This window comes from Patella vulgata, chromosome 2 (genome assembly GCF_932274485.2).
Source record: "Patella vulgata chromosome 2, xgPatVulg1.2, whole genome shotgun sequence".
Lineage (NCBI taxonomy): Eukaryota > Metazoa > Mollusca > Gastropoda > Patellidae > Patella > Patella vulgata.
The window spans coordinates 48,612,980-48,639,151 of record NC_065880.2 but is presented as its reverse complement, the minus strand read 5'-3'; the positions used below and the strand labels follow the sequence as shown (position 1 = coordinate 48,639,151).

General features: G+C 33.6%; 1 protein-coding gene across 1 annotated transcript in view; it reads left to right on the top strand.

The window, feature by feature from the left end:
- The window catches only part of LOC126812404 (protein mono-ADP-ribosyltransferase PARP4), a 62,725-nt gene that overhangs the window by 13,064 nt on the left and 23,489 nt on the right, over positions 1-26,172 (top strand). The window contains exons 14-33 of the mRNA XM_050538780.2: positions 134-298; positions 520-633; positions 832-969; positions 1,114-1,300; positions 2,157-2,230; positions 4,627-4,814; positions 5,062-5,161; positions 5,502-5,672; positions 6,136-6,216; positions 7,205-7,285; positions 7,683-7,784; positions 8,064-8,186; positions 11,392-11,641; positions 13,595-13,651; positions 15,123-15,164; positions 17,243-17,380; positions 18,117-18,388; positions 18,697-18,832; positions 23,229-23,566; positions 23,894-24,014. Of these exons, the coding sequence (XP_050394737.1) occupies positions 134-298; positions 520-633; positions 832-969; positions 1,114-1,300; positions 2,157-2,230; positions 4,627-4,814; positions 5,062-5,161; positions 5,502-5,672; positions 6,136-6,216; positions 7,205-7,285; positions 7,683-7,784; positions 8,064-8,186; positions 11,392-11,641; positions 13,595-13,651; positions 15,123-15,164; positions 17,243-17,380; positions 18,117-18,388; positions 18,697-18,832; positions 23,229-23,566; positions 23,894-24,014 (2,878 nt within the window). The remainder of the gene's footprint in view (positions 1-133; positions 299-519; positions 634-831; positions 970-1,113; positions 1,301-2,156; positions 2,231-4,626; positions 4,815-5,061; positions 5,162-5,501; positions 5,673-6,135; positions 6,217-7,204; positions 7,286-7,682; positions 7,785-8,063; positions 8,187-11,391; positions 11,642-13,594; positions 13,652-15,122; positions 15,165-17,242; positions 17,381-18,116; positions 18,389-18,696; positions 18,833-23,228; positions 23,567-23,893; positions 24,015-26,172) is intronic.

The window sequence follows — 26,172 nt, the reverse complement described above, 5'->3', positions numbered from 1 at the left end:
CTCTCTAGTGTATGGTCTGTCTCTCAGATTGATGCAATGATATTTAAACCACAGAACAATCCCCACGTCATATAATAAAAGACTGAAAGATTACATTACTTTTTACAGATAAAGTTTTGTGATTTGTTTTCAGGATGTTTTTACTGTTAGTGTGGGTAATTTACCACCTGGAGCTTGTGTTCTTATTAAGATTATTTATGTTGCTGAACTACAAGTAGAAGGTGGAAAGATCAGTTTTAGATTACCAGGAAGTGTGGCACCATGGAAACATGATTCTGCCATTAAAGATCAGACACAGGTATTTGAAATGTAATCTGTGTTAACAATATTTTTATGTGGGTAAGTGTTTGCTGAAATGGGTTTTGGGATTGTAAAGTTGTTGTTCACTCTTAATGTTCGATAACATGATTAAGAATAGCATGATTTACATGTTATACTGACAGATGATGCGAAAAGTAGTGAAATTGGTTTTGATTTTTTTTTTAACTGCTGATTGGTTATGTTTGGTATATTTGATAGGATGAACTAGATACAGTAGCTGTAAAAGAAGAAGAAACGACAATACAGATTGCTGTTGAAATGCCATTTGATATTGTAACAATAAACAGTCCTTCTAATAGAGTCAGAATAAAGGTAGGATTATGGTTATACTTCAATTAGAATTATTAATATAAAGCCATAATAGATTAACACATTATCACCTTTAAACAGTTTTCAAGTTATCCCAAAAATAATTCTATTTTTTTTACAGATGTTTGAATATTTAATAATGAAAATTTGAAGGTGTTTTACTCTGAAGCGTATTGATGAATATTTATTTCTTGTATTTAGAAAACAGCAAGTAAGGCAGTTGTTGAAATGTGTAAAGGAGAAAATATTAGTCAAGGTTTTCAACTGTTGATTGGATTGGCAGAAATACATGTACCTAGAATGTGGGTGGAGCAAATGCCAACTGATTCAGACAATCGGGTACGCTATTTTTGAACCATTTATAGCTTATTTTAATTTTTTCTCAAACTACAGTATTCCTAATTCAACTAGCGACCATGAAAACAACAACAGAAAACAAACGACCTAAAAATATACATTTTCTCAAAATTTATATCTTTTCAGGCGTGTATGTTGACAATTTTTCCGGAGTTTGAAGCTAATGAGGAAGAAGAAACTGAAATAGTATTTATATTAGATGTATCCAACTCTATGTCTATTGAAGGCCTACAAGATGCTAAGAAGATTCTGTATCTAACATTACATCATTTATCTTATAAAACCTATTTTAACATCATAGCTTTTGGTACAGGTATGTATCAACAAAGGCCTGATCATATTTACCAGTCATATCTCTTACTGGCATTGAAAAGGTATCGTAGTATAACTACTTAATCATTAGAATAGCCTCCTAAAAGTATGGAAAAACAATCACTGGTTTGTACACATATAGCTCGCAGTTTCATCAAGTATCCTCTTGTCGTTTCCAAGCACAAATGATAATTAGTAAACTAAAAGGTAATATTTAAATGTTAAAAAGAGACCTTTGGTGTTACAGTACAAGATGATTGATTCAATTGGTAACTTAAAGTTGCCATTTCATATTTTTAAGTTATATTTTTAAAATTTATTAAAATAAAGCCTTAAAATAGATGGTATCTATAAACAGTCCTACCTTGTTAAGAATAATCCTATAATTCACTATTGCCAGTTCAGAAATTGACAAAAATATCATTTTCAACTTGAAATTCAAACGTTTGAAGATAGCTATTCCATGGGGTGAATAGAAAAACAGGGGAGGTAATTGTGTTATTATTTCCGGGGTCAAAGGATTTTTAAGTGGGAGAATAATACCTATGGTCGTATAATAGTGAGTTGACAACCTATTGAGCAAAAGACATAGAAATAATTATGTTTTGACTTTCTTATAAAATATGTTAACACATATAAAACTAATAAGGTAATCTAATGGGGGTTAACCAAAGCACAAAGAAGGACATATTATCCATTCAAAATTTAACTTTAACTCTATATTCTTCTATTGTTTATGGAGAGAAATTAAATTGAGTGAAATTCCACATCTGTTAATATTTTTTAATTATCTTGTATTCACATAATTTCATTTATATTCATTATTGAAGAATTTTATAAATGGTTATATTCAACAGATTATGAAGAATTATTTCCCTGTAGCCAGAGAAAAACACAAACAGTGATGGAATCTGCTTATAGATTTATTAAGGTAATATGAATGATATTGTTACTCTGTGTTTTAATTATTTTAGTACAATACCATACTAAGTAATATTGACTAAAATCTGAGCATCCTAGAATTCACTTTTTAATCTGCTTTTAAGCATAAAGAGGCATTATCACTTTCACCTAGAAGGTCCAAGTAATATATATATATATACAGTGGACTCTGTCAAATCCGACATCGTACGGGATTGTTACGCAGTGTCGGAATACTCAGTTTTCTCCAAATCGGAAGTATTATTGTAACTTCGAAAACTGAAAGTATTATTGTAACTTCGAAAACCGGAGGTATTATTGTAACTTCGAAAACCGGAAGTATTATTATAATGTAGTTTCGAATCCCCAGAACGTTATTCCCTTTAAAAATGATAAACCTTTCTGTACATTCAAAATTTTATTACATTAATTTTTATTTGATTTAACATGCGTAGGCATTTTGAATAGGTCAAGTCTGTCGTTATTTTATCTTCTTCATCGTCTTCAGTTAATTTATCTCCTTCATCGTCTTCAGTTGATCGCACACTTGTCTTTGGTGTCACGTGTTCATTGATAAACTGTTGTTCTTCGTCACACAATTCTGATAGATCCGTAGGATGAACAAACTTAGGTATTCAGGTTCAATCAGCATGCGCAATGAATGTTTCCAACAGGTGCTAGGAATATTTTTACGACTGTGAATAATTCGTGGGTATTCTAGAGTATTTGTCACAACTGTCTTACAAGAGATTATAATATTATCAAAGTAATCATCAAAGACCTACGCGAGCGAGTTTTAATCTCACTGATAATTGATTGGTGATTGCTTGTTAATCTTTTGTGGCTTCACACCCACCGATTGAAGGCCGGATTATACAGTGTTGATTCAATGGAAATTTTGTGACGGGACGGCTGATTGATGTCGTAATTTAGAATATTCAGAGTATGGATTACTCAAAGATTTTTTGGCTGAAATAATAAGGAAATAAATCGGGACATGAAAATGATTTTTGATTTCACAGAGTGCCCGAGTATTTAGAGGTCAGATGTGACAGAGTCCACTGTATAGTATTGTATCATAATTATGGACTGGGGTATTTATTGAAAATCTGAGCTTTGATGACCTACTTAGGTGATGCATTTTGTGTGAATGTACTTTAACCTCCTGAAAATCCTCCAATCAAAAGTTCTGTATAATCCGTAAATTGACAATTGAAGTGTCTATATCTCAATGATGGTTTGACTGATTAACCCTTTCATTACTAGTGAGTTTTATAATGTATGACGCCAAATCCTGACAATATTCAGAAAAAACGTCGAAAAAATATGCGAAATGTTCATGTGATTATAGCTCAAAACCTATCAACTTTCAAAGAAGACAAGTTATGATTTTCTGAAAGGAAATTGAATTCTCTTTCCAATGGAGTCAACTAGAAATATGCATCTCTCATCACTACTTATGTATCATAAGATGTATCTGAAAAAAAATTTGAAATTTTTTTCAAGATAACCTTTGGAGAAAAACTTAATGCTACAAAGTTCAAAATTAATCTGACAAGTTAATTTCATTTTAAGGAGAATTTAATTTCCTTCACAATGGTACAATATTTTTGAAAATCTGATGGTAAATAAAAAAATGGCAACCATTTTAGTAAAAGAGTAACAAAGTCGTCAACCGTACTGTGATTGTTGCGATCGTCCCTATTTAATATGTCCTCAAAGTCATCATTTTCGCTGCTAGACTCTCCAGACGAATCGTATTCCAGTCCTTGTTCAATTTCAATGTCACTTTCATCGTCAAAATTATCATCCAATTCACGGTCATTTATTACCTCTTTTTGCTTCAATTCGGCACATTCAACGTCATAAGAATCGAATCCATTAAAATCGCCGTCTGAATCCGATGACGCCATTCAAAAATTCAACGAAAAACCTTCATTTTTACACAAAACTCTTCAATATAAAAAATTTCACGGAGGCCGCCATTTTGAATACTGCTATGTTTACAGTACACTCCAGTTGTCGTTAGTCACGTGAGAGTTTTGTTCCGAGTGGAAAATTACCGAGTTTTACCGACCGTCATTTCGGGCGACATCGGGCGATCCCGTACAGGACGTTACGGGCGGTTTCGGGCGCTTACGTGACGAGAGGGTTAATTGATCTCATGTTTTCTGATTTGAACATGCTTCAAGTGTCTGTAATATTCAAATTAAATTACCAGTACATGTTTTTTACCAATCAGTAAAAACTCAAAAAGCACAGATGCCTCTTTAAATACATTTCTTTATATTAGCTTACCGCATTTCATGGATTTCTGGGACTTTAATCAATCTTTATTTGTTTCTGTTTACATGTAGTATTATATTTATCTCTTCATGTTTTATTGTATCATTTGTTTAATTATAGAAATGTGTTGCTAATAAAGGAAATACAGAATTATATGAGCCATTACACACTTTACATCTATTACAATCTACAAGTGGTGTTAGAAATGTTTTCATTTTGTCAGATGGCCATATTAATAATGATGATGCAGTGTTAAATTCGGCTCTGCTCAATTCTAAGCATACCCGTATATTTACCTTTGGAGTCAGGTTGGTTTATCTTTTCATTTCCCCCATTTCTTTGGAGTCAGCTGTCAAAACTAAGATTCTTGCATCATTTACTTTTTTAAACATGACTATTTAATCATCAGTAATCATTCCTTCAAAAAATTTGGAAAGTCATTTATTTTAAATTTTTGGAATGTCGAAATTTAATTTTAGTTCTTATGTGAAAATAATTAAGTAACATTTTTTATTTCATTTCATTTGTGATATTACCCCCGTATATTAATTTCAGTTCAACAGCGAATTTTCATTTGTTGCGTGGTCTAGCTAGAGTTGGTGGTGGAGCCTATGAATATTTTGATAGAAAATCTAAATCTAAGTGGGAAGATAAGGTATATATATGATTTATGTGTCCACTCTAACATACAACCATATCTGCTGTTGATTATGTGAACAAAAGAGCTGTGTCAGTTAGCATTAGTAGTAAATTGTTTTTGTGAAAAAATTACTTTCCTACCCACAGTTTCATCAGTAACCAGTTTGGCTAATACATCATTTGTATAGTTTCAAAAGAGGGAGGGTAAATTGTAGACATACATAATATACAATATGATCAACAATAAATGCAAAAATTGTAAATAAAGTTTTTATTGAGTATTCTTTACATTTCTTTTTGTTATTGAAATCAAATTCTTTTGGGGTAAATATAAGTCTTTTTTCATTTTGCTGCAGATAAAACATCAACTAGAAAAATCGGTTCAACCAAGTTTGACATCTGTGTCTGTGGAATGGCAGCAGTTTGATGATAATTTACCAGAACCTGTTCAAGCTCCAAGAAAAATCACTGCCTTATTTAATGGATCAAGACAAGTGGTTTATGGTTTTGTTCCTAATTGTACCCTGGTAAATACTTTGATTTTAATGCAGATAGTAATAGATGTTCAGATATTCTTACGTGACCAAGTGAATAAATGCATACATGGCATTGTTTAATTTGGCCCGATATTGGATAGATCAACAGTATAGAATTTAATACAATTTAAAAAGAAACTGCTGATCTATGCACCCCCCCCCTCCACTGAAGATTTTATTAGCCATTTTTCGTTCGATTTATTTAGTGACAGGAACTCAAATATATGAAATTAACTATTATTTTCACCAAGTTGTAAATGAGAGAAAAACAAAGCAACCAGACCCCCCCCCCCCCCTCTACTTAAGATTCTATTAGCAATTTTACGTTTGATTTTTTTAGTAACAGGAACTAAAATCAGAATGAATATATGAAATTAACTATTATTTTCACCAAGTTGTATATGAGAGAAAAACAAAGCAACCAGACTAATAATTTGTGTTTTATATATTGTAGGCCACTTTAAAGGCTGTAATTGATGGACAAGAAGTATCAACTGTTGTATCTACACCTGAACTAAATATAACAAGAGGCCAGGTAAGGAATTTTAACATTTAGAAAAGGAATTTTAACATTTAAAAAAGGAATTTTAACATTTAAAAAAGGAATTTTAACATTTAAAAAAGGAATTTTAACATTTAAAAAGGAATTTTAATATTTAATTTGAAAAAGGAATTTAACATTTTAAAAAAAAGGAATTTAACATTTAAAAAAAGGAATTTAACATTTAAAAAAAGGAATTCTGATGTTTAAAAAAGAAATTGTAACATTTAAAAAAGGAATTTTAACTTTTAAGAAATAAATTTTAACATTTAAAAAAGGATTTTAACATAAAAAAGGAGTTTTAACTTTTAAAAAATAAATTTTAACATTTAAAAAAGGATTTTAACATAAAAAAGGAATTTTAATCTTTAAAAAAAGACATTTAATGTTATCACTTAGTCCCTCACTGGTATATTTCCATTAAAACCATATTTATCCCAATTAAACATGTATGATGGTACATACATTTATTATCAGGCACTGTGTAGGGCTTATTTAATCTTGTTTCTCGGTATTTTACAATCTCATTTTCTATTTTAAGAATATATTTTGTAATACCATAGCAATTTGAATTAAATTTACCGATACTAATATTAGAAAAAAAAAGAAGAAATTTTAACTTAAAAAAAAAGAGGGAGTTTCAACATTTAAAAAAAAGGAATTTTAACATTTAAACAAAAAAAAAGGAATTTTAACATAAAAAAAGGAATTTTAACATAAAAAAGGAATTTTAACATACAAAACGAATATTAACAAGAATTTTAATCTTTTAAAAAAGACATTTAATGTTATCATTTAGTCCCTCACTGGTGTATTTTCCATTAAAACCATTAATTATCCCAAGTAAACATATATGTACATACAATTATTATCAGGCACTATGTAGGGTTTAGTTAATCTTGTTTCTCGACATTTTACAATGACATTTTCTTTTTTAAGAATACATTTCTTAATACCATAGCAATTTGAATTAAATTTACAGATACTGCATAGATTAACAGCTAGAAGTATTATTCGTGATTGGGAAGATGGCATGTTATCATCAGATAAAACAGATCATGAGGTTGGATTTTATTGAAATTTATTGTGTAAGGTTTGGTAACCAGAAAAATGCTACTTCTGTCTCTATAGCTTTGTGAACATGAGGCTGGCTGAGAAACAAGGCCCAGGATTTGATCCTGGTGTTTTTTGAGAAATGAATTTTCAGACTGGGACCCTCTTGTCAGTGGTGAAGGTCAAAGTTCCCTTGTATACCATTGGCAGTACGTTAATGATGTTATCACAATTCAAAATCAAAATAAGAGTAACCCTTGGCGCTGATGTCCGAGCAAAATTTGCCTCATGACACACTACATGATGTATGCCTGTCTTTATTAGTTCGGTTGAAAAAGACATTAATAAAGCAGTAAGACATTAAACCCCATGTCATTTCAGACTTTGTTCTTTGAAATCCATTTCAGGTTATTAAAAGAAACTTAAAACCATATATTATTGAACTAAGTAAAGATTATTCAATTGTTACACAATTTACAAGTTTTATAGCCGTAGAGAAAAGAGATGAGGTAATATTTTATTTTTCATTTAATAAACTTTGTGGCTCAATGGTTGACACTCTTTAGTTTGTTGTGGGCTTATTGGGCATTTTTTGAGTCAATAATTTGATTTTTGCTGGACATTACAAGCATCATACATTCAGATGAAATAAGGATTAGATACTTGAACATATGCTGGGGAACATCTTAGGGAACATATCTTTATCAGAAAATGATTTATCAATCATACAAATGATGACTAGCAACATCAGTTATATTTATACTGAATGATTTATCTCATATTTTTAGGATGAGAAAGATTTAGGACAAGGACGTGGTCCGGCTATATGTAAACTGGTTAATGATGAAGATGTTGATATATTACACCAGATATCCTTTCCTGATGAAGAGCAAATCTTAGTTCAAGTTGATGTAAGTTTTAATATTTATAGATCACAAAGTTGGTGAACAAGTATAGATGGTTTATTATCCATGTAAAATATACACTTTGATACCATTAAGAATGACAACTAGAACCACATGTATAAAGCAAAAAATTAAGACAAGCAAAAAATTAACATGTTTAATTGAACATATCACTAGTTGCATTAATTCTGATCCACATTTCTATTAGGGATGTTGAGTAGTCTTGATCTTATTAAGACTTTGCATACTTCTTCCATGTGTAAAATGATACTGGAATTGAATTTCTATGAAATTTAAAAGGGTTATTATCAATCAAAATGTTGCTTATAACCTCTACTTTAATTGATCAATCTTTTTTTAGAATGTACTAATAGAATGTCCAAGAAAACTCATCATTTTTTGGCATTTCCATAGATACCAGACAAACCACAGCCTATAGCTAAAAAATGTCCCTTGGGTTTCTTGGACTTGTAATTACTATTGTCTATGCTAAATTTGATGGAAATGAGAAAATTAGACTTCTGTTGTCATCAGCACTCTTAATTATCATGCTTTTGGGCCAAATTTCGAACATAGATGGTAAATGAAATTGGTTTATCACCCCAAATAACAAAAAATGTCATATGTTATGAACAAAACTTACAGAGTTAGCTTTAAAATGTGCATTTTAGACTGCTCAACACCTCTAACACAACAAAGTGCATTAGTGTTATTATGGTAGTTCCACAAGTAAATCAGCATGTTGTCAAATATAACACCCCTGACACTCAAAACTATAAGTTTATCAATGATGAATGATAATGTGAAATGTTGATCAATGATAGTGATAAGTCCAATGGTGTAATCATCTTATATTTAAACTGGTGTCCCCTGAAGAAATTGTTTCAAATTTTCAAATGTGCCAGAGAAAATATGTAGTCAATTTTGTTTCCATTGGTTAATTACTGGTCTTAACCGGATTATCTTAAGTATGATCACAGCTTCTGGTCCTAGTCTTGTTAATCTCAGAAATGGCGCCTCTAGTAATTTAACCTTAAATTTCCCAAAATTTCAATCATAAATTCTGGAATTGATGTTCATATTTATGAAATTATGTGATAACAGTACAGGACAGAGTTCATAATGAAATATATAAATATATTGTGTATTAGGTCACAAAGAAAAAACCTATCAATTTTCAGAGTTATCTTTCCATCCACATTTTATTTGTATAGCTTGTGTGAAATCAATGGAATTTTGTTGTCTTTATGGGATTGTTGACGGGGCATGGGAATATTTAAATTGAAAATGAAAGTGTTATCCCTCCATATTTTTAGAACACTTTTAGCAGAGTTTGCTTTCCATTTCTATTTTTTCTTTGTAAGCGCTTGTAAGCACAATACAGGACAGAGTTCTGTATTTAAATTTGAAAACTTGTTTGGGATTTTTTAAAATCTTACTTGGCCGGATTTTATATAGTAAGTGCATAAGGACCAAACTACATGCCAACAAAATCGATAAGATATACAGGCACTGCAAGCAATGAAGAGAGAGAGAAATGGGGTTTAACGTTCACTTCACACAATTTCGGGACTAATATATGGTTCAGTTTTATTTCAATAATTCGCTTGCGCATAGGGGTCTTTAGCAGTGGGAGGAAACTGGAGGACCCAGACAAAACCCATGAGGTTTGACAGGCGACCCTACTCCTTGTCATGTTCAAGCGAGGAATTGAAACCACGCCACTTGACTCAATGGCAGACCTTGTGATTTCCTGCGCACGCGTTTAACCACTAAACCATCTCCCCCCTCTCCCTCTCCCCACCCTGCAGGCAATAATCAACAAATATCCAATCAAGTGAATGGATCTGGTTGCCAGCATTGACTTTTGAGCCAACACAATTGATTGGGTTCTGGTTGCTGGTATCTATAGTTGATGATTTATACATATGTCCAACCACATTCTACATGAGTGTTTTCTGGGCATTATCAGTGTGTCACTGTATGGACATAACACATTTTTATACGCCCACATTTTCATGTGGACGTATTATGCCGTCGCCCCCGTCCGTCCGTCCACAATTGTTTGTGGACACTCTACAGGTCACAATTCTTATCCGATTTTGACGAAACTTGAAATATAGGTTTATCTCCAAAAGATCTCGGCTGCTTTCGATATTGGCATGTATCGGATCGAAACTTCATGGATTATGGCCCCTGTTTGTACGAAAAATCACGTTTTTAGCTTGTGGACACTATAGAGGTCACAATTTTTATCCGATTTTGTTGAAACTTAAAATGTAAGTTGATAACCCAAAGATCTCGGTTCCTTTCGATATTCACGCATATCGGACCATAACTTCCTGAATTATGGCCCCTGATTGTACGAAAAATCACGTTTTTAGCTTGTGGACCCTATAGAGGTCATAATTTTTATCCGATTTAAAAAACCGTATTAATATATCACCGTTACACCCTAAGGATGGCTGAGTTCGAATTTCGTGAAAATCGGCCTAAAATTGACAGACAAAATGGCCGCCGTTCGTTCTCAAATAGCGTAAAAATATGGTATATCAATTTTGTGGACCCTATAGAGGTCACAATTTTTATCCGATTTTGTTGAAACTTGAAATGTAAGTTTATAACCCAAAGATCTTGGTTCCTTTCGATATTCACCCATATCGGACCGTAACTTCCTGAATTATGGCCACTGATTGTACGAAAAATCGTGTTTTTAGCTTGTGGACCCATTAGAGGTCATAATTTTTATCCGATTTAAAAAAACTGTATTATTATATTACCGTTCCACCCTAAGGACAGTTGAGTTCAAATTTTGTGAAAATCGCCCCAAAATTGACAGACAAAATGGCCGCCGTTCGTTCTCAGTTAGCGTAAAAATATGGTATATTAAGGTTGTGGACCCTATAGAGGTCACAATTTTTATCCGATTTTGTTGAAACTTGAATTGTAAGTTTATAATCCAAAGATCTCGGTTCCTTTCGATATTCGTGCATATCGGACGGAACTTCCTGAATTATGGCCCCTGATTGTACGAAAAATCGCTTTCTTTTTAGCTTGTTCTCTATCCACCTCTCGAAAATGTGGGCGTATCCTGCCTGGCAGCCGCTGGTTTCTTTTAAATTTACTTATATAATTATGATTGTCAGCGGAATATGTGGACAATTTTATGATAATAATCTGAAACAGTATTGAGCATATATTATATTTACAGGAACAAAAAGAGGATGTGGATGAATTATTGTTAGATACAAAAATGTCATTATCAGAGGACAGGTCAATATCAAGGGACAGGTCAATATCAAGGGACAGGTCAAGGGACAGGTCAATATCAAGGGACAGGTCAATATCAAGGGACAGGTCAGTATCAGAGGACATGTCAGTATCAGAGGAATCTTCGGATATAGAAAACTGGTCAACAAATAGTTTACAGAGTTGGGGAAAGGAGGAGACTTGTGATGCCGGTATGTTCTCTAAGTTAACCAGTCTCTATAGTTACTTTTTAGGATCAAATGTATTAGAATTATTTGAGATAGCCACCCACAGTGGCTCTGTAAGTATGTCACTGACTCACAAACCAGGAAGACACAGGTTCGATCCCAGTGTTGGCCAAGAAAGTTCCTCAGATTTTTCCGGCCTTGTTTCCCCATCTTAGTTGTGCCAGATGGAGGGGGGCCAACTATAAAAGAAAGCCAACTAGTCATTCTGAAAAGACACAAAACCAATCCTTTGCAATTAGAATCCAAAGATAGTAAGAAGAAATACAGCTGTCTGGGCAAAGTTTCCATCATACCATTGTTTTGTTTTACCTGTTTCTATTTAATGGAAGTTTCTCACATATCGTTTGGTCATATATAGTCGTCAACTTTTCAGTCCGTCCGTCCATTTGTTAACAATTGGCTTGTGAGGCTACAGTTTTTGGCAGATCTTTTTCAAATTTGGTCTGAAGCATTGTAGTCATAAGATTCTTTTCAAATTTAGTTTGAATCAGTGTTGCTTTTTCAAAAAACATTTTGTCAGACATTTTTACCGAAAATAAAAGGCGTAACTCTTATCATTATTTAAGCAGGCAGATTCAGACCACAATTAAAAAAAGGCGCACCTTTTTATTTTTCAAATTTAACTCCCAAACGGTATTTAAATTCATATCAGTAATATTCCTAAAAAAAAGTATATGTTGTCTTAATATGATGTAGTAATTGTAATGTAGTAATAGTACTTGTTTCAAATTATAATTCACGGCAGTAATATTCCTACAAAAGTACCATATTTTTCGGGGTATAAGTCGATACTTTTTTCAGCAGAAGTCTGACCTTCGTCTTATATTTCGCATGAACTTAAAAGTGTCCTCTTGGTTATTTTACACATGGAACAAGTGTGCAAAGTAAGCAATCCAATAAAATTGAATCATAGTGGTGTTGAGCATATTAGAGGGCTGACATGTACACATAGATAATCATCATTTATTTTTGTCTTCCATCATATTGTATTACGTTTTTTGGAAATCATTCTTTCATTGTTTCGCAACATTTTAGAAGATGCAAACCGACCACTGATACCACCATCTATCAGACACCGGCTATCTAACCAATGCGATAGATCAAGATGCAGTAAGGTCAAAACTGTATACAAATTTCTCATTCATATTATCAGGTGCTTTGACATCTGTCTACAAAATATACATGTAAACTATATTGGCAGAGAGAGAATCAACCATTTGTCCGCCAAGATTTGTAATTATATAAATCAGCAAGATGTAATCTAAAAAGAAAACTGAAATTCCATCGTCAAAATCAGTGCATTGTTTTTTCACTACAAAGCTTTCAGTTGCTTTTAATAAAACTTAGTATGTGCCCTAGTCCCTAAGGATCATATTTGTGAATAATTTGCACTAGCTTGTGAATGATCAGATATTTATTGCTGTCCTTATGTATTCCACTAGTTGCTTCTTTTATCACACACAAAACTAATCCTTGTCAAATAGAGAGACTCCCATCTATTCTATTACTTTTGGAATTGTTGCTCATGTATCTAAAACTTGTTAAGAAAGACAATAATCTTTTTAGATTCTTTTTTTCAAATTTGCCAGAATTTGTAGAAAAACTGTAACCTTTATTAACATATTGGATGGCTAAAGATGTTGGTGGGCATAAATTTTGTTGCCTGGCAACCAATCTTAAGCAATTTGATAAAATTATATCCTGTTCTGTTTTTTTTTCTTTATGGTATTGAATTTTTACCATGCTTAAGATTTAACCTTTAGTCCTAGCAGCTGTTGTATGGATGGCCGATGTCTGCTGCATCACAAGACTATTGATTTCATTAATACTAATAATAGATCAGTCTGAGAAAGTTGATTTGAAAAAGATGTGATTTTAATCAGATGGTGACTTTAGATATTTTCTTACTTATTGCAGTTGATCAGTGTGTGAACTTTGACGACAGTGATGATGAAATGGGATTTGGTTTATTTGGTCAGTATTTGTTATAAAAGTATGAAAAATGTTGCTAAACATATTTTGGTCTATTTCATTGAGATGCCTTTTTATAAGCCAATTTGTTAATTTTTTAAGTTATTTACCAATTTTCATCAACCAGGGTGGCTCAGTGACTAAGACGCTGACTCATTAACTAGATAATCTGGAGGTTCGATTGAGGTGATGGTGTTGGCCAAGAAAGTTCCACAGGATTTTCCATCTTGGTAACCTCTTGTCAGTGGTGAAGGACGGAGGGTCAGGCAAGGAATAAAGTCTAGTCCTTCTGCATGCAAATGAAAGAACATTTGACAGTTGGAATTTGAAATAAGAGTAGACAGAAATATAGCTATGCATGCAAAGTTTACCTTGTAACAAACTGCATGGCAACATGGCTATCCTTATAAACCCGGTTGCTGCGTAACAGTAGGATATGAAATCTTATTTCATTTGAAACTTATTTGAATTTGATCATTCCATTTGTAATGACAAATCTCCCCTCCCCATCATAGTATTACTCAGTAGTAATTGTTATCCATAAATAGGGTTTTATTTGATTACTAAATGAAATTCAAAGAATAAACTCTATTTCTGCAGAATTTCATCTCCTTTTAAACTTATTTGATCATTCTATTTGCATTTCCATATGAAAAATTTAAGATGTTCACAGATTGATCACCATCACACTGATGCATGGGCGTCACACATGGGGGGGGGGGGGGTCTGAATATACTTGGCCCCCCCAAAATTTACATTGTAGGCCCTAACTCCTATTTATTTACAACAATTATTAGGATTAGTTAGGATTCTATCTGTGTAAAACAATGTACAAATTAAAACACAAACACTTATGTTTACTTTTTGAAATCCATTTATAATACACAAAATGTACAAAATACTTTAAATATCTATACAACTTTCTTGTAAATGTCAATGTGTATATGTATATAGTATTGTAGTTAACAAGGTGATTGTCAAATATGCATCCTCATAAACTAAAGTGATGTGATCAAGTTTTATTTCATTTGGATTCTCCTTATAAAAATTCCACTACTAAACCCTCTTTGTCGTGTTGTTCATAACTCAAGCGTAACATTCAATATGTAAAAGTCATGAAAAAAATATGAATACTTCAACATGATAAACATTGTATTGGTGTGATGTTTTAGTTTAACCCCGTAAAATATGCCAAAACAGTGTTTACAGAAGACTGAAACTGAAAATTTTAATCGGCTGCTGCGTCACAGATTGTCAACATTTATATAATTTCATTTGCGGACCCCCCCCCCCCCCCCTAATATATATTTCACGGCTACGCCTCTGCACTGATGACAATGAGTTAACCATTTGTGTTTCTAATTCTTCTGGGGCTTTTCTTTTTTTTACTTATTTCTCTCTTTTAATTCATTTTTGAGGTAGCCTAATATAAAACTGTCAGTCTCTTAGTTTACACCATGGAAATTTATTTCAGATGATGATATGGATATTACACAAATTGCAGACTTACACCATGGTAAAATGTTATTTAATTAAAATCTATTATTGTGCATTTTTTTTTTTTTTTTTGGAACAAATACTTAATTTTCAAATTGTTTAAGCAGCATTTAGTAACTGAATGCAAATAACTCATGAGACAATTATATAGAATACAATTTACTGTAAAGATTTATTTCTGTGAATGTTTGGACAGAGTTTTCTTGCCTTTATCAAGCCAAGAACCCTCATTGAAATGTTTCCAGAAATAAATCTTTTAAATAGCTTGTATTCCATATAATTGTATCGTGTCATACTTCAAGAAGAGTTTGGATTTATATTTGCATATTGTTGTTCACACTTCCTTCTGTCTGCTCATCTATACAATTCATCCAGTAGAGTTACCTCTTCATGCTTTTGCATGATTGATTCAGGACTTTTAATTTCAATAGTCTTCATCAGCTTTATCTTTATTACTCGTCAAACAATCCCAGATAGGTTTTATTTTAATAAATCTAAAAACTCTGGCCAGTAGATAAAACTGTGCCAAAACTTAAAATGTACCTTTGAGTTTCAAATATGTTCATGTTTATTACTTGGCAGACATTCCCAGCATGTTTGAAAAAATACTTCTCTCAATCAAACAAAGTTTGAAAAAAAAAATGTACAGCATTTACCAGGGCGATAACTCAGCAATTAAATGTATTCAATAGGGTTCATCCAGGATGAACTTACTATTATTACTGATGACTATTATCTACAGATAGTCATTATTCTGGGGAATGATTGTACACATGCTGGACTTTTGATGGGTTCTGTTTTTTGTGGGTCACCTGTACTAAGGAGGCATAATATTGAAATTCAGAATGGTACAATGATGTTTTACTGTTCTTTACCAGGCCCTCTGTTCTGCACCACTGACAAGGGGAAAATAGTCTTAAAAATTCTGAGGAGAAACATATATAAGACAACTAAAATTCATGACTTTGCAAATTTGTTCAAATATTGTACACATAACCACAATTTTTTGCTGAAAATTGGTATAATAAAGTTTTCAGGCATAATCTGTTTTTAACTACATGTATTTGAATTGTGTGCAATATTTTTACCAGAGAGTTTATAATGGGTTCATAGTTCATTAGCATGTTTCATCAACAGTTCACACTTTCAGATGTAGGGTGACCCATGTACTCATAAAATACAGTCCACCGCTGATAGTTCGAGACTACCACTGAAGCGTGCACATTCGCCGTGCCGAGACCAACTTTCTGACAGTATGATACTATAAATAGCCATGGCACGTGCAATTCTCTACAAATCTATCAACTATTACAGCCGTAAAAAATTTATTGTTGACGATTTTGAATAGCAGTTAAATTAAGCTTCTTGGTTATTACAGCAGATTTAGATATTACGTTCGTTTCATTTTTAAAATCGCTTTATCATTAACTGTACCGTTAAGAGCGGCATCTTTTGGTTTAGTACAAATAATATCTCTGAATCACTCGGGTTAGGCAGGAACATGATACTAGCAGTAGTTTCATTTTACTTTTACAAGCTTCTTAAAACGATTGTTGAGCTACCTAACGTGCTTATTTCTAAATTCAATTTCTTGTTCTAGCTTTCTGTTATGTTTCGTAAAAAAGTAGTCTTGATTATCCCGACCTGTCAATCAGACGTAGAATGGTCGATAGACTGGTTAAGCGAGACTAATTTCAAAACAAGGGCACGTAACCTATCTTTTACTCAAAAGTGTCTGGATGTTATGGACGACTCTTGGAACCAGTTTTCAGTCTATTATTTATACATGATTAATGGTCATAGCTTATTAAGTACAACATGATCGTTTATTTAGTGACTATAATTGTGTGAAACTGATTTGAGGCTTGGCATATATATAAATATTGGGGTGTAATTGTCGAGATATATGGAGATATTTATTTATGGTGGGTCACCCTATCAGATGTTATAGGACAGCTGTGCTTAAAAATATGTTTTCCTTCATAACTTTAGTTCCTTAGAAGTTGTAAATTTCAAAAACATACTTCAGGCTATTGAATTTGATGAAACCATATTGTTGTTATTTTGTTGATCAAGTTGCCATGCTTGTTTTTGCAGGTCCACCAATTCCTCCTCACAAACCGTCGACTGGTTCACAGGATTCAGAAGTAGGACAACAATGGAACTGTTCAGCTTGTACTTTCCAAAATCATCCGACAGTGAATAGGTGTGAATGCTGTGAACTACCTAGAATAGGTACGGCATATCCATATAATCATAAATCCTACAAAAAATGCTACTGTTAAAATCGTTGATGCTTCTTTAACTAAATATAAATTGCCATTTGTGATGATCTGTTTAGTAAATAATCATTCACAACTACTTTAATACCAATTTGAATATTTTAAAATTCAGTTAACCTTTAATTATTATTATCCTTAATCCATGGAAAATATGAGTGTATCTTGCATGGCAACCGATTGTTCAACAATATCAATACCTTAAAAACATTGATAATGTTTCTGTTTAGAACACAGATTTTTTAAACTATTCAGTTTTATTTTGTATGCATAAAAATTGTATGTAATCTGATTAAAACACAGATCCTATTTCGTTTCGTTTTTTATAGTTCAAAATTTCGTTTTACTTGTCTTTACTTCCCTACGATCTGGATGAGTTGTTAATGACCTGAGTTCTGGTTGATGTGAGGGATTAGCCAATGAAACGGTCCGTTGCAGTGAGATCTTGGCGTTTGATGCACGAAACTGTGGGTATCCTGCTAGAAACATCAATGCTGATTGGTTAATCAAGTGTCTGACGTCATAGGATCAAAAGCCGTTTCTATGACCCCTGATGCGACCTCCCACTACAACTGGTCAGATCTTCATCTAGTAGAGGCCATCTAAAGTATAAAAAAAACAAAACGAAATATAGATCTGTATTTTAATCAGATTGAATTGTATGTAATCTGTTATTTTTAAAATCTTTGTAGGAGATTGGCAAACTCCACTATCTGGTTCATCATGGATGGATGTAAAACAAAATGCTGTGCCCCCTCCCCCACCTCAAATTTCATCCTCTAGACCCCAACCACCACCACCACCACCAAGTTCTGGGGTACAGCCTCCCCCTCCCCCACCTGCTGTAGGAGCTGCACCACCAGCACCTCCATCCCCACCCTCTACATCATTTGTTCTCTCTAGAAAAGAACGAATTTGTGATAAAAGAGATCGGATAATCAAACACTTTCAAACACTTGGAAAGGTAAACATTTTATAGTTGTTTAACATTGTATGTTAATTTAAGTAGTGAATTCTAAAACGTTCAGAGCACTGAAAAATGATGAGAGTCAGAAGCATCATTGCAACAAGAAACAGAACCTTACTTCCAGATATATCAGGTAGACAAGTACTGGTTTAATCTTTGCTTCCAGATATATCAGGTAGACAAGTACTGGTTTAATCAAAGTTAACATCATTTATAGGATTTGTTTCTTGACTGGATGCATAAGAATATATTCTGTAAATTTCACATATATATTCAATTTATGAATGTTTTTTAAATATCAATAGGTTGAACATCAAAAACAGGCCAAAATCCCATCAGTTGATGAACAAGATGGTTTAGAAAATAGAAAAAAAGCTGTTAGAGGTGAAGGCATGTTGGGCGACTTACTATTGAAACAGAGTCTCAAAAGTGAAAATCTGAGTACGTATGAATTGACCTTGTCTCAAAATTTCAGCTCAAAATATTCATTCGTTTGGACGTGAACGTCAAAACTGCTTATCCAGACACGTAACCCTTTTAAGATTTCGGGTCAATTTTTTCATTGGGTGACCTGATAATCGATTCCCGTTCCTTTAGAGGTCTATACAATGAATGACCCATGTGCTGTACTTGATAACGAAAGGTAAATTTCATCAACACATTATTTTTATACGCCCACATTTTCATGTGGACGTATATTGTCGTCACCCCTGTCCATCCGGACGTCCGTCCACAATTGTTTGTGGACACTCTACAGGTTACAATTTTTATCCGATTTCAACGGATATTGCCATGTATCGGCTGTAACTTCATGGATTATGGCTTGTGGACCCTATAGAGGTCACAATTTTTATCCGATTTTGTTGAAACTTGAAATGTAAGTTGATAACCCAAAGATCTTGGTTTCTTTTGATATTCTCGCATATCAGACCGTAACTTCCTGAGTTATGGCACCTGATTGTACGAAAAATCACCGTTGCACCCTAAGGATGGTTGGGTTCGAATTTCGTGAAAATCGGCCCAAAACTAACAGACAAAATGGCTGCCCCTCATTCTCAAATAGCGTAAAAAATATGGTATATATCAAGGTTGTGGACCCTCTAGAGGTCACAATTTTCTTCTGATTTTGTGAAACTTGAAATGTAAGTTTATAACCCAAAGATCATGGTTCTTTTCGGTTTTCGCACATATCAGATAGTAACTTCCTGAATTATGGTCCCTGATTGTTTGAAAAATCGCGTTTTTAGCTTGAGGTCCCTCTAGAGCTCACAATTATTATCTGATTTGAAAAAAAACTTTCAAATATATCACTGTTACACCGTAATTGTGGTTGAGTTCGAATTTCGTGAAAATCGGACCAAAACTGCCGGACAAAATGGTCGGGCCACGTACACAATTAGTGTAAACATCTGGTATATAAAAGTTGTGGACCCTCTACTTACTCAACCCTAAGGTAGAGGATTTTAAGGGATTTTAACACAAAATTAAGCAGTTTTATTCTGCAAATTATTATTTGGATTGACCCTTCAAACACTTTAAACTTATCAGTAGGAGCTGACTGCGATAAAACTAATCTCAGTTACAAAAAATTATATTGTATTTGTGGCAGACATATAGGGTTTGGGAACATTAAAGTTATCACTTGACTGAAACTATTATACCAAGATTCAAATTTTGAATACAGACACTAATTATTAAAATACGGGTAAGAAACCTATACCACAGATACTATTGTTGACTGTTTATTAAAATATTAGGTGTTCTGTGAGAGGATTATTCAGTGATTGTTTACATTTAACTTATAACTGGTCAGTGAAAACATCAAAGATAAGATTCCAATTTTTATATATATGTATATGCAGTCCTCTAAATTCAGAATTTTCTACTATGGCACAAAAATATGAAAAATGCTTTGGCAGAATGGAACTGCTACCGCACCACTGCATTTTTTTGTACAACTTCTGAACTTTCAAGATGAATAAATTTATATGATAAACAAAACTAATGTTAGTGGTATTACATATACTTTTATAGTTATTATTACTGTAGTTTAAAATATTCTGCAAATTGATATACTAAAAAAGAAAACAACATTGATGACAGATGAGTGTCAAAAAGAGTAGAAGTAAGCTATATGTATCCATATGCGCGAATACTTTGTGAAATCAATTAAAATTTTCTTGTTTGTTTGGCATATTATAGCTACAACACTAAAACAGATCAATTTTATTTAATTTTGGTTTGAAAGATTAGCAAGAAAATAAATGTGATGACCTGTTATACGTTCCATTACATATTATGGTGTAGTAATTACAAACAAAGGGTGTGAATCGGTCCAGGTCCTTCGTACGTGACAAACGATACAGTTAAAAAATACAAATGACGAGAATGGTAACATTGTTCATGCATTAGCCAGAGTAACCAGGCAACAGTCTGTGCACCCTATGTCTAGTTTAGTTTATAATCGTTGAAAATAACACCACTGTACAAGGTAAAGCATGGATAAGCCTACAGCACATGGGTTAAAAGTGTATTCGATAATTGCAATAAATTTGTCCGACTTTCGTATACAAAATGATAAACAAAATATGTATTGACCATATAACACGGTCAGACGACTTCCTCCTGGTACTATTCTATAACCTGTACATTAGTCATTATTAGAATCATAAGATCTTCCATGACAAAAAACTAAGTGAATTATGCCGTGGCAGACAGAGGTTGCCTTGGCTTTTACCACAGTTTTGCCGTTTGGTGTGGTTAATTTTGAGCGCTGTATATGTGTATTTATTAGATTGCATACCACACACTTGTGTGTGCTTTAACCTGTACATATGGTTTACATTCAAATTATTCAGGGTTCCCGCAGTCCTTGAAAATCCTTGAATATCCTTAAATTTAAAATTTCATTTTCAAGGTCTTGAATATCCTTGAATTTCGCGGAAATAGGAAAATATCCTTGAATTTCAGTTGAGATCCTTAATTTTGTATCAAATGGGTAATAATAGTAAGTTGATATGAAAATCCTGTTTAGATTAGAAGTTTTATAACGATAGTTGTAATGTTTTGGTTATTTTTAAGATGAAAAATTGTAACTTTAGGCTAAAAAATGTCCTTGAAAATCCTTGAATTTATCCTTGAATATCCTTGAAAAAATGTTTGACGAAGCTGCGGGAACCCTGTTATTGTTTGATAGTCATTAAAAATCGTTTGTAAAGTCCAAAAAGCTTGTGCCTAGGGTGTAGTTAAATGGTTATGGTGTAAGTTTCCCGAGAGGCGTGTATCAAACAATTTCCCATTTATTCATCTACAGCATTTATTTTTTAGACGGACAGTACAATTTTCTGAGAGGCATGTATCGATCATTATCCCTTTTATTTATCTACAGCATTTATCTATTAGATGTTTAATTTCCCAGGATACATTTAGCCAATCTGTTTAATTACGCACTGCGTTGGACAGGTTGATTTTAATTAAGATTATTTACTTATGAAGCAGGCATAAAAAAAAGTCAAAGATTATAAAAAAAATGTTCACCCATATAGATGCTTGTCTTACTGACCCTGTGGTAATAGTATTATAATCCATTATATATATAAAGATGCTTTCCCACAAAAGTATTTATCAGCTGGTTATTTCAAATTTTTGCAATTTTGGTATATATGGAAAGTAGAGACACCCAATCTTACTAGAAAAATACTGGATTCCTTGAACACTCGTGGAGCACACACAGGACAAAAGTGGGAGGTTGTCACTAACTGGTGTCTGACAATTAAGGACTGTCAACTCGAGTGACGTAGATTGTCTGAGCTCTTGAGGTTAGGGAGCGCTTGATGTATATGTTGATATACTTGATGGTGAGCGGATATGGAAAAGATGAGAGACGTTAAGGAGCTAAATCCGTATTCTTTGGGACTTAGAAATGGATACAAATGGGTTGCAACGCATATAATATTGTAATATGAATGTATATAAACTGATTTACATTCAATCGTTTCTGTTTTTACTTTGATTTCTAATCAGTTATGTTCGGCGAAATATGCGAGGGGTCCAAATTGAATGTCAGTCTTTGGCGTCTAGTTATTCCATCTATACCGGTAATATTCTCTCCTGTGGGGTATGTTTAGCCTTGTTCATAAAGTCACTTCATTAATAATTACACACAAAAGCATTCTGGCACGCGATTAAAGACATCGTCTTTTATATGCAATGAATTCTCCTCCAGCTTTGCAGCTGTTGCTAGGTGCCACGAGAGGCAAGTCACGTGACACAAACATGACTTCTTTTAATAGATTTTTTATAGCTTGGAGTATTTCCTCACGAATACAATGTTTTGAGAGAGATTTAAAGCAAATTTTTGATAGATAAATTAGTTTGAATATGTTTTTAGTCCAAATATATCATCAAATCACCCAGTTTGTACATGGGAAGGTATCTTGAAAATAGTAATCACCACACTGACAAACAAGTTACACAATACATCGAAAATCCGTAAATCACATCCCAAGCAATATATCTTCTTTAAATCAGAAATAATCATTGATGTTTCTTCAACTAAATATAAATTGCCATTTGTGATGATCTGTTTAGTAAATAATCATTCACAACTACTTTAATACTAATTTGAATATTTTAAAATTTAGTTAACCTTTAATTATTATTATCCTTAATCCATGGAAAATATGATTGTATCTTGCATGGCAACCGCTTGTTCAACAATATTAATACCTTAAAAGCATTGATAATGTTTCTGTTTAGAACACAGATCGTTTAAACTATTCAGTAGGCCTATGCTATACAAATTGTATGTAATCAGTTATTTTTTTAATCTTTGCAGGGGGTCGTCCATCTCCTCTACAATCTGTTCCATCAAGGATGGCTGCAGAAAAAAACAATGCTGTACCCCCTCCCCCGCCTCCAGTTTCATACTCAAGACAACCACCACCACCACCACCACCACCACCACCAGGTTCTAGGGTACAGCCTCCACCCCCACCACCATCCTCTGCACCATTCAATCTCCCTGGAACCATAACAGATCAACGATCTAATTTCTTGGGTGCTAACCGTGGTGGTAAAACCTTACACTCTGTAGAGGCAAGATCACCAGACATTTTTTCTGATAAAAGAGATCGGTTATTAAAACAAATTCAATATGGAACCAGTCTTAAAATGGTAAAAATTTTATAGTTGATGCTTTTATTTTTTATTGTATAAATGAAAACATGTAATTTTTGAGAAATATTACTTACATGAATTTGAATTCCGTACAAGAATTAGATATGAAAAGCTGCAAGGTTCACCTTTTTATTTTGTACTAATATTATTCCCGACTCGATATATGCTACATAATATTAAAGGAAATGAAAGCTTATTGGCCCTATTTCCTAAAGCTGACCTCTTCTAGTTACCTAATTCTGGTCTCTTTTAGTTATATTCAGTAATGTAGATATGGGTCCTTATGTGATGAATAATTTCACTATAGTAAATGTATTTCATTAGATATCAAGAGATCCACCCGTTCCTTATAAACCGATAGTATTTCGTACTGCTACAATGAGGTCCCAAATTCCTGTATCACCTGTTCCATCAACAGAAGTTATAGACACTGATGATCCTGCTGGTAAGATTTAATTGCTAATATGGTCTTTGTCAGTACATGGCTAAAAACAACAGTGAAGTCAGTAGTTTTATTTTTTAAATTTTCTTTGTAAAAGATGCATTATGTAAGGGATAAATCTGCTTATTACTTGTTTTTATTTTGGCTTTAACTGTTATATAAATTTTTATTTAGAAATTTATTCACATGACAAGCCTATAATCAACTCTCTAGATCATTGAATGGTGCAGAATTAAAATACGATTGCCATTTAATGATTTAATTTAAAAATGGAGAAACGAGGCTGAGTCTCGATGAACAAGTAGCATCATTATGATAATGAACGATCTATGTAAAAACTTCAAATAATGACAACGTCTTTTAGAATAAAGTAATTTGAATGAAATTTTCAACATATAATGCATCTTTAATTTGGTTTTGTAACAGTTGTGGACGTATATTGTCATCGCCGTGGGTCCGTCGCTTGTGGACACAATTTTTATCCGATTTTAAAAACTGTTAAAAGATGGGTTTGAATTTCAAGAAAATTTGATTGAAACTGCCCGACAAAATTGCTGCTACTCGTACACAAATACTGTAAAAGTATGTAATACCAAGGTTGTGGGCCCTCTAGAGGTCACAATTTTTATCCGATTTTGATGAAACTTAACTCTTTGACCCCGACTGGCTGGTTTTCCGGCCAAGATAATAACATCTATATCCTGGCTGGCTGGTTTTCTGGTCAAGCATGACAAATTAGAAATTCCACTATGAAGCGAGGGCTTTCTTTGCTTCCCTTCGCGATACTCCAGTATGGAATTCCATCAAGTTTAGACCAATCAGAACAATTTAACATGTGACACAATGTGTCGTTTGCAGTGAGGGCTTTACCATCTTTACTTGTGGACAGTACACAACACAAATATTCCTGAAAATATTGTTTTACGGTCATAATGAATGGCAGACAGAAGTGCCTTAGTAGTCCGGTCGCCAAACCCAATAATTCGAGCGAACCTGGAAATTGTATACAAAGTGTCCTCTTTCAGAATCTGCCAGGTGAACCTCGGTCACCCTTGAGCGTTTTGAGAAATTCAAGATGGCGTCCAAGATGGCCGCCATTTCAATTTATCCCCTATAACTCCCATAGTATTTAGTCTAGGGTGATAATGTTGGTGTCTAACCGTATGTTTTGGGGGTCATGCTCTTACTGGATGTGACACGGTTGCATGCAGTTGCGGTGTGGGGAAAGGAACAGCATTGAAAGTGATGAGAGCTGGATTGTATTCTCTCTCATTCCTCGGGGTAGTAGACTCTCCAATAGAATCGGTGATTACACAAGCCACATCATTTATGTCAGCGTGTTATGGACAGAGCTCTAGCAAATCGATGTCTGAAATACGCTGGAGGGTATGGGCATCCAAAACTGGAAATGTATCGTCATCATGGCCACCTAAACTGTGTAGTCTTGCTCCAACGAATGATGCATTTGCAGAGAATGTAAAACAGAGCTCATCACCATGCTATTGTGTGGCGTTCATTGGAAGATCGTTATCCGCCTGAACTTGATCCGAAACTGTATGGCTGGGTGAAGGACACAAAATTGAAAACATTACAACCGGTCACCCTTCCAGTTGATAATCAACTTGCTCCGGAGTCTGTCATGTGGCTCTTCAGATGCTGATGCACTTGGGCTGTAGCTGCACTAGGGATGGCTTAAAATGTACAGTATTTTGTGCTTTTGCCGCCGCAGGTTGCAGCAGGAAACACGACTAAAGGGTTAAACTGAATATTACCTATTTTTGGGAGTCATTTTCGTCTTTTGCAGGTAGAATTCGGGGTTTTGTTGAAAATGTTCAAAAATAGCCACTGGTAGCCATGTATGTGGTGTCATCGTATCAGTCTTATGCACCTATGTCCTGAAATATATAGCTTCTCTCTAGATATACAGTAGCTAGGTTTGGTGAAATAATCGCCGCTAAAGGGTTAAGAGGCCATATTAGCCGCCATGTTGGATTTTACTATCATCTAATCACTCCACAATTTAATGAATGCTTTCAGAGTATTCCTTGACCCCGAAAACATACGGTTAGACACCAAAATTATCATCCTAGTTTAAATACTATGGGAGTTATAGGGGATAAATTGAAATGGCGGCCATCTTGGACGCCATCTTGAATTTCTC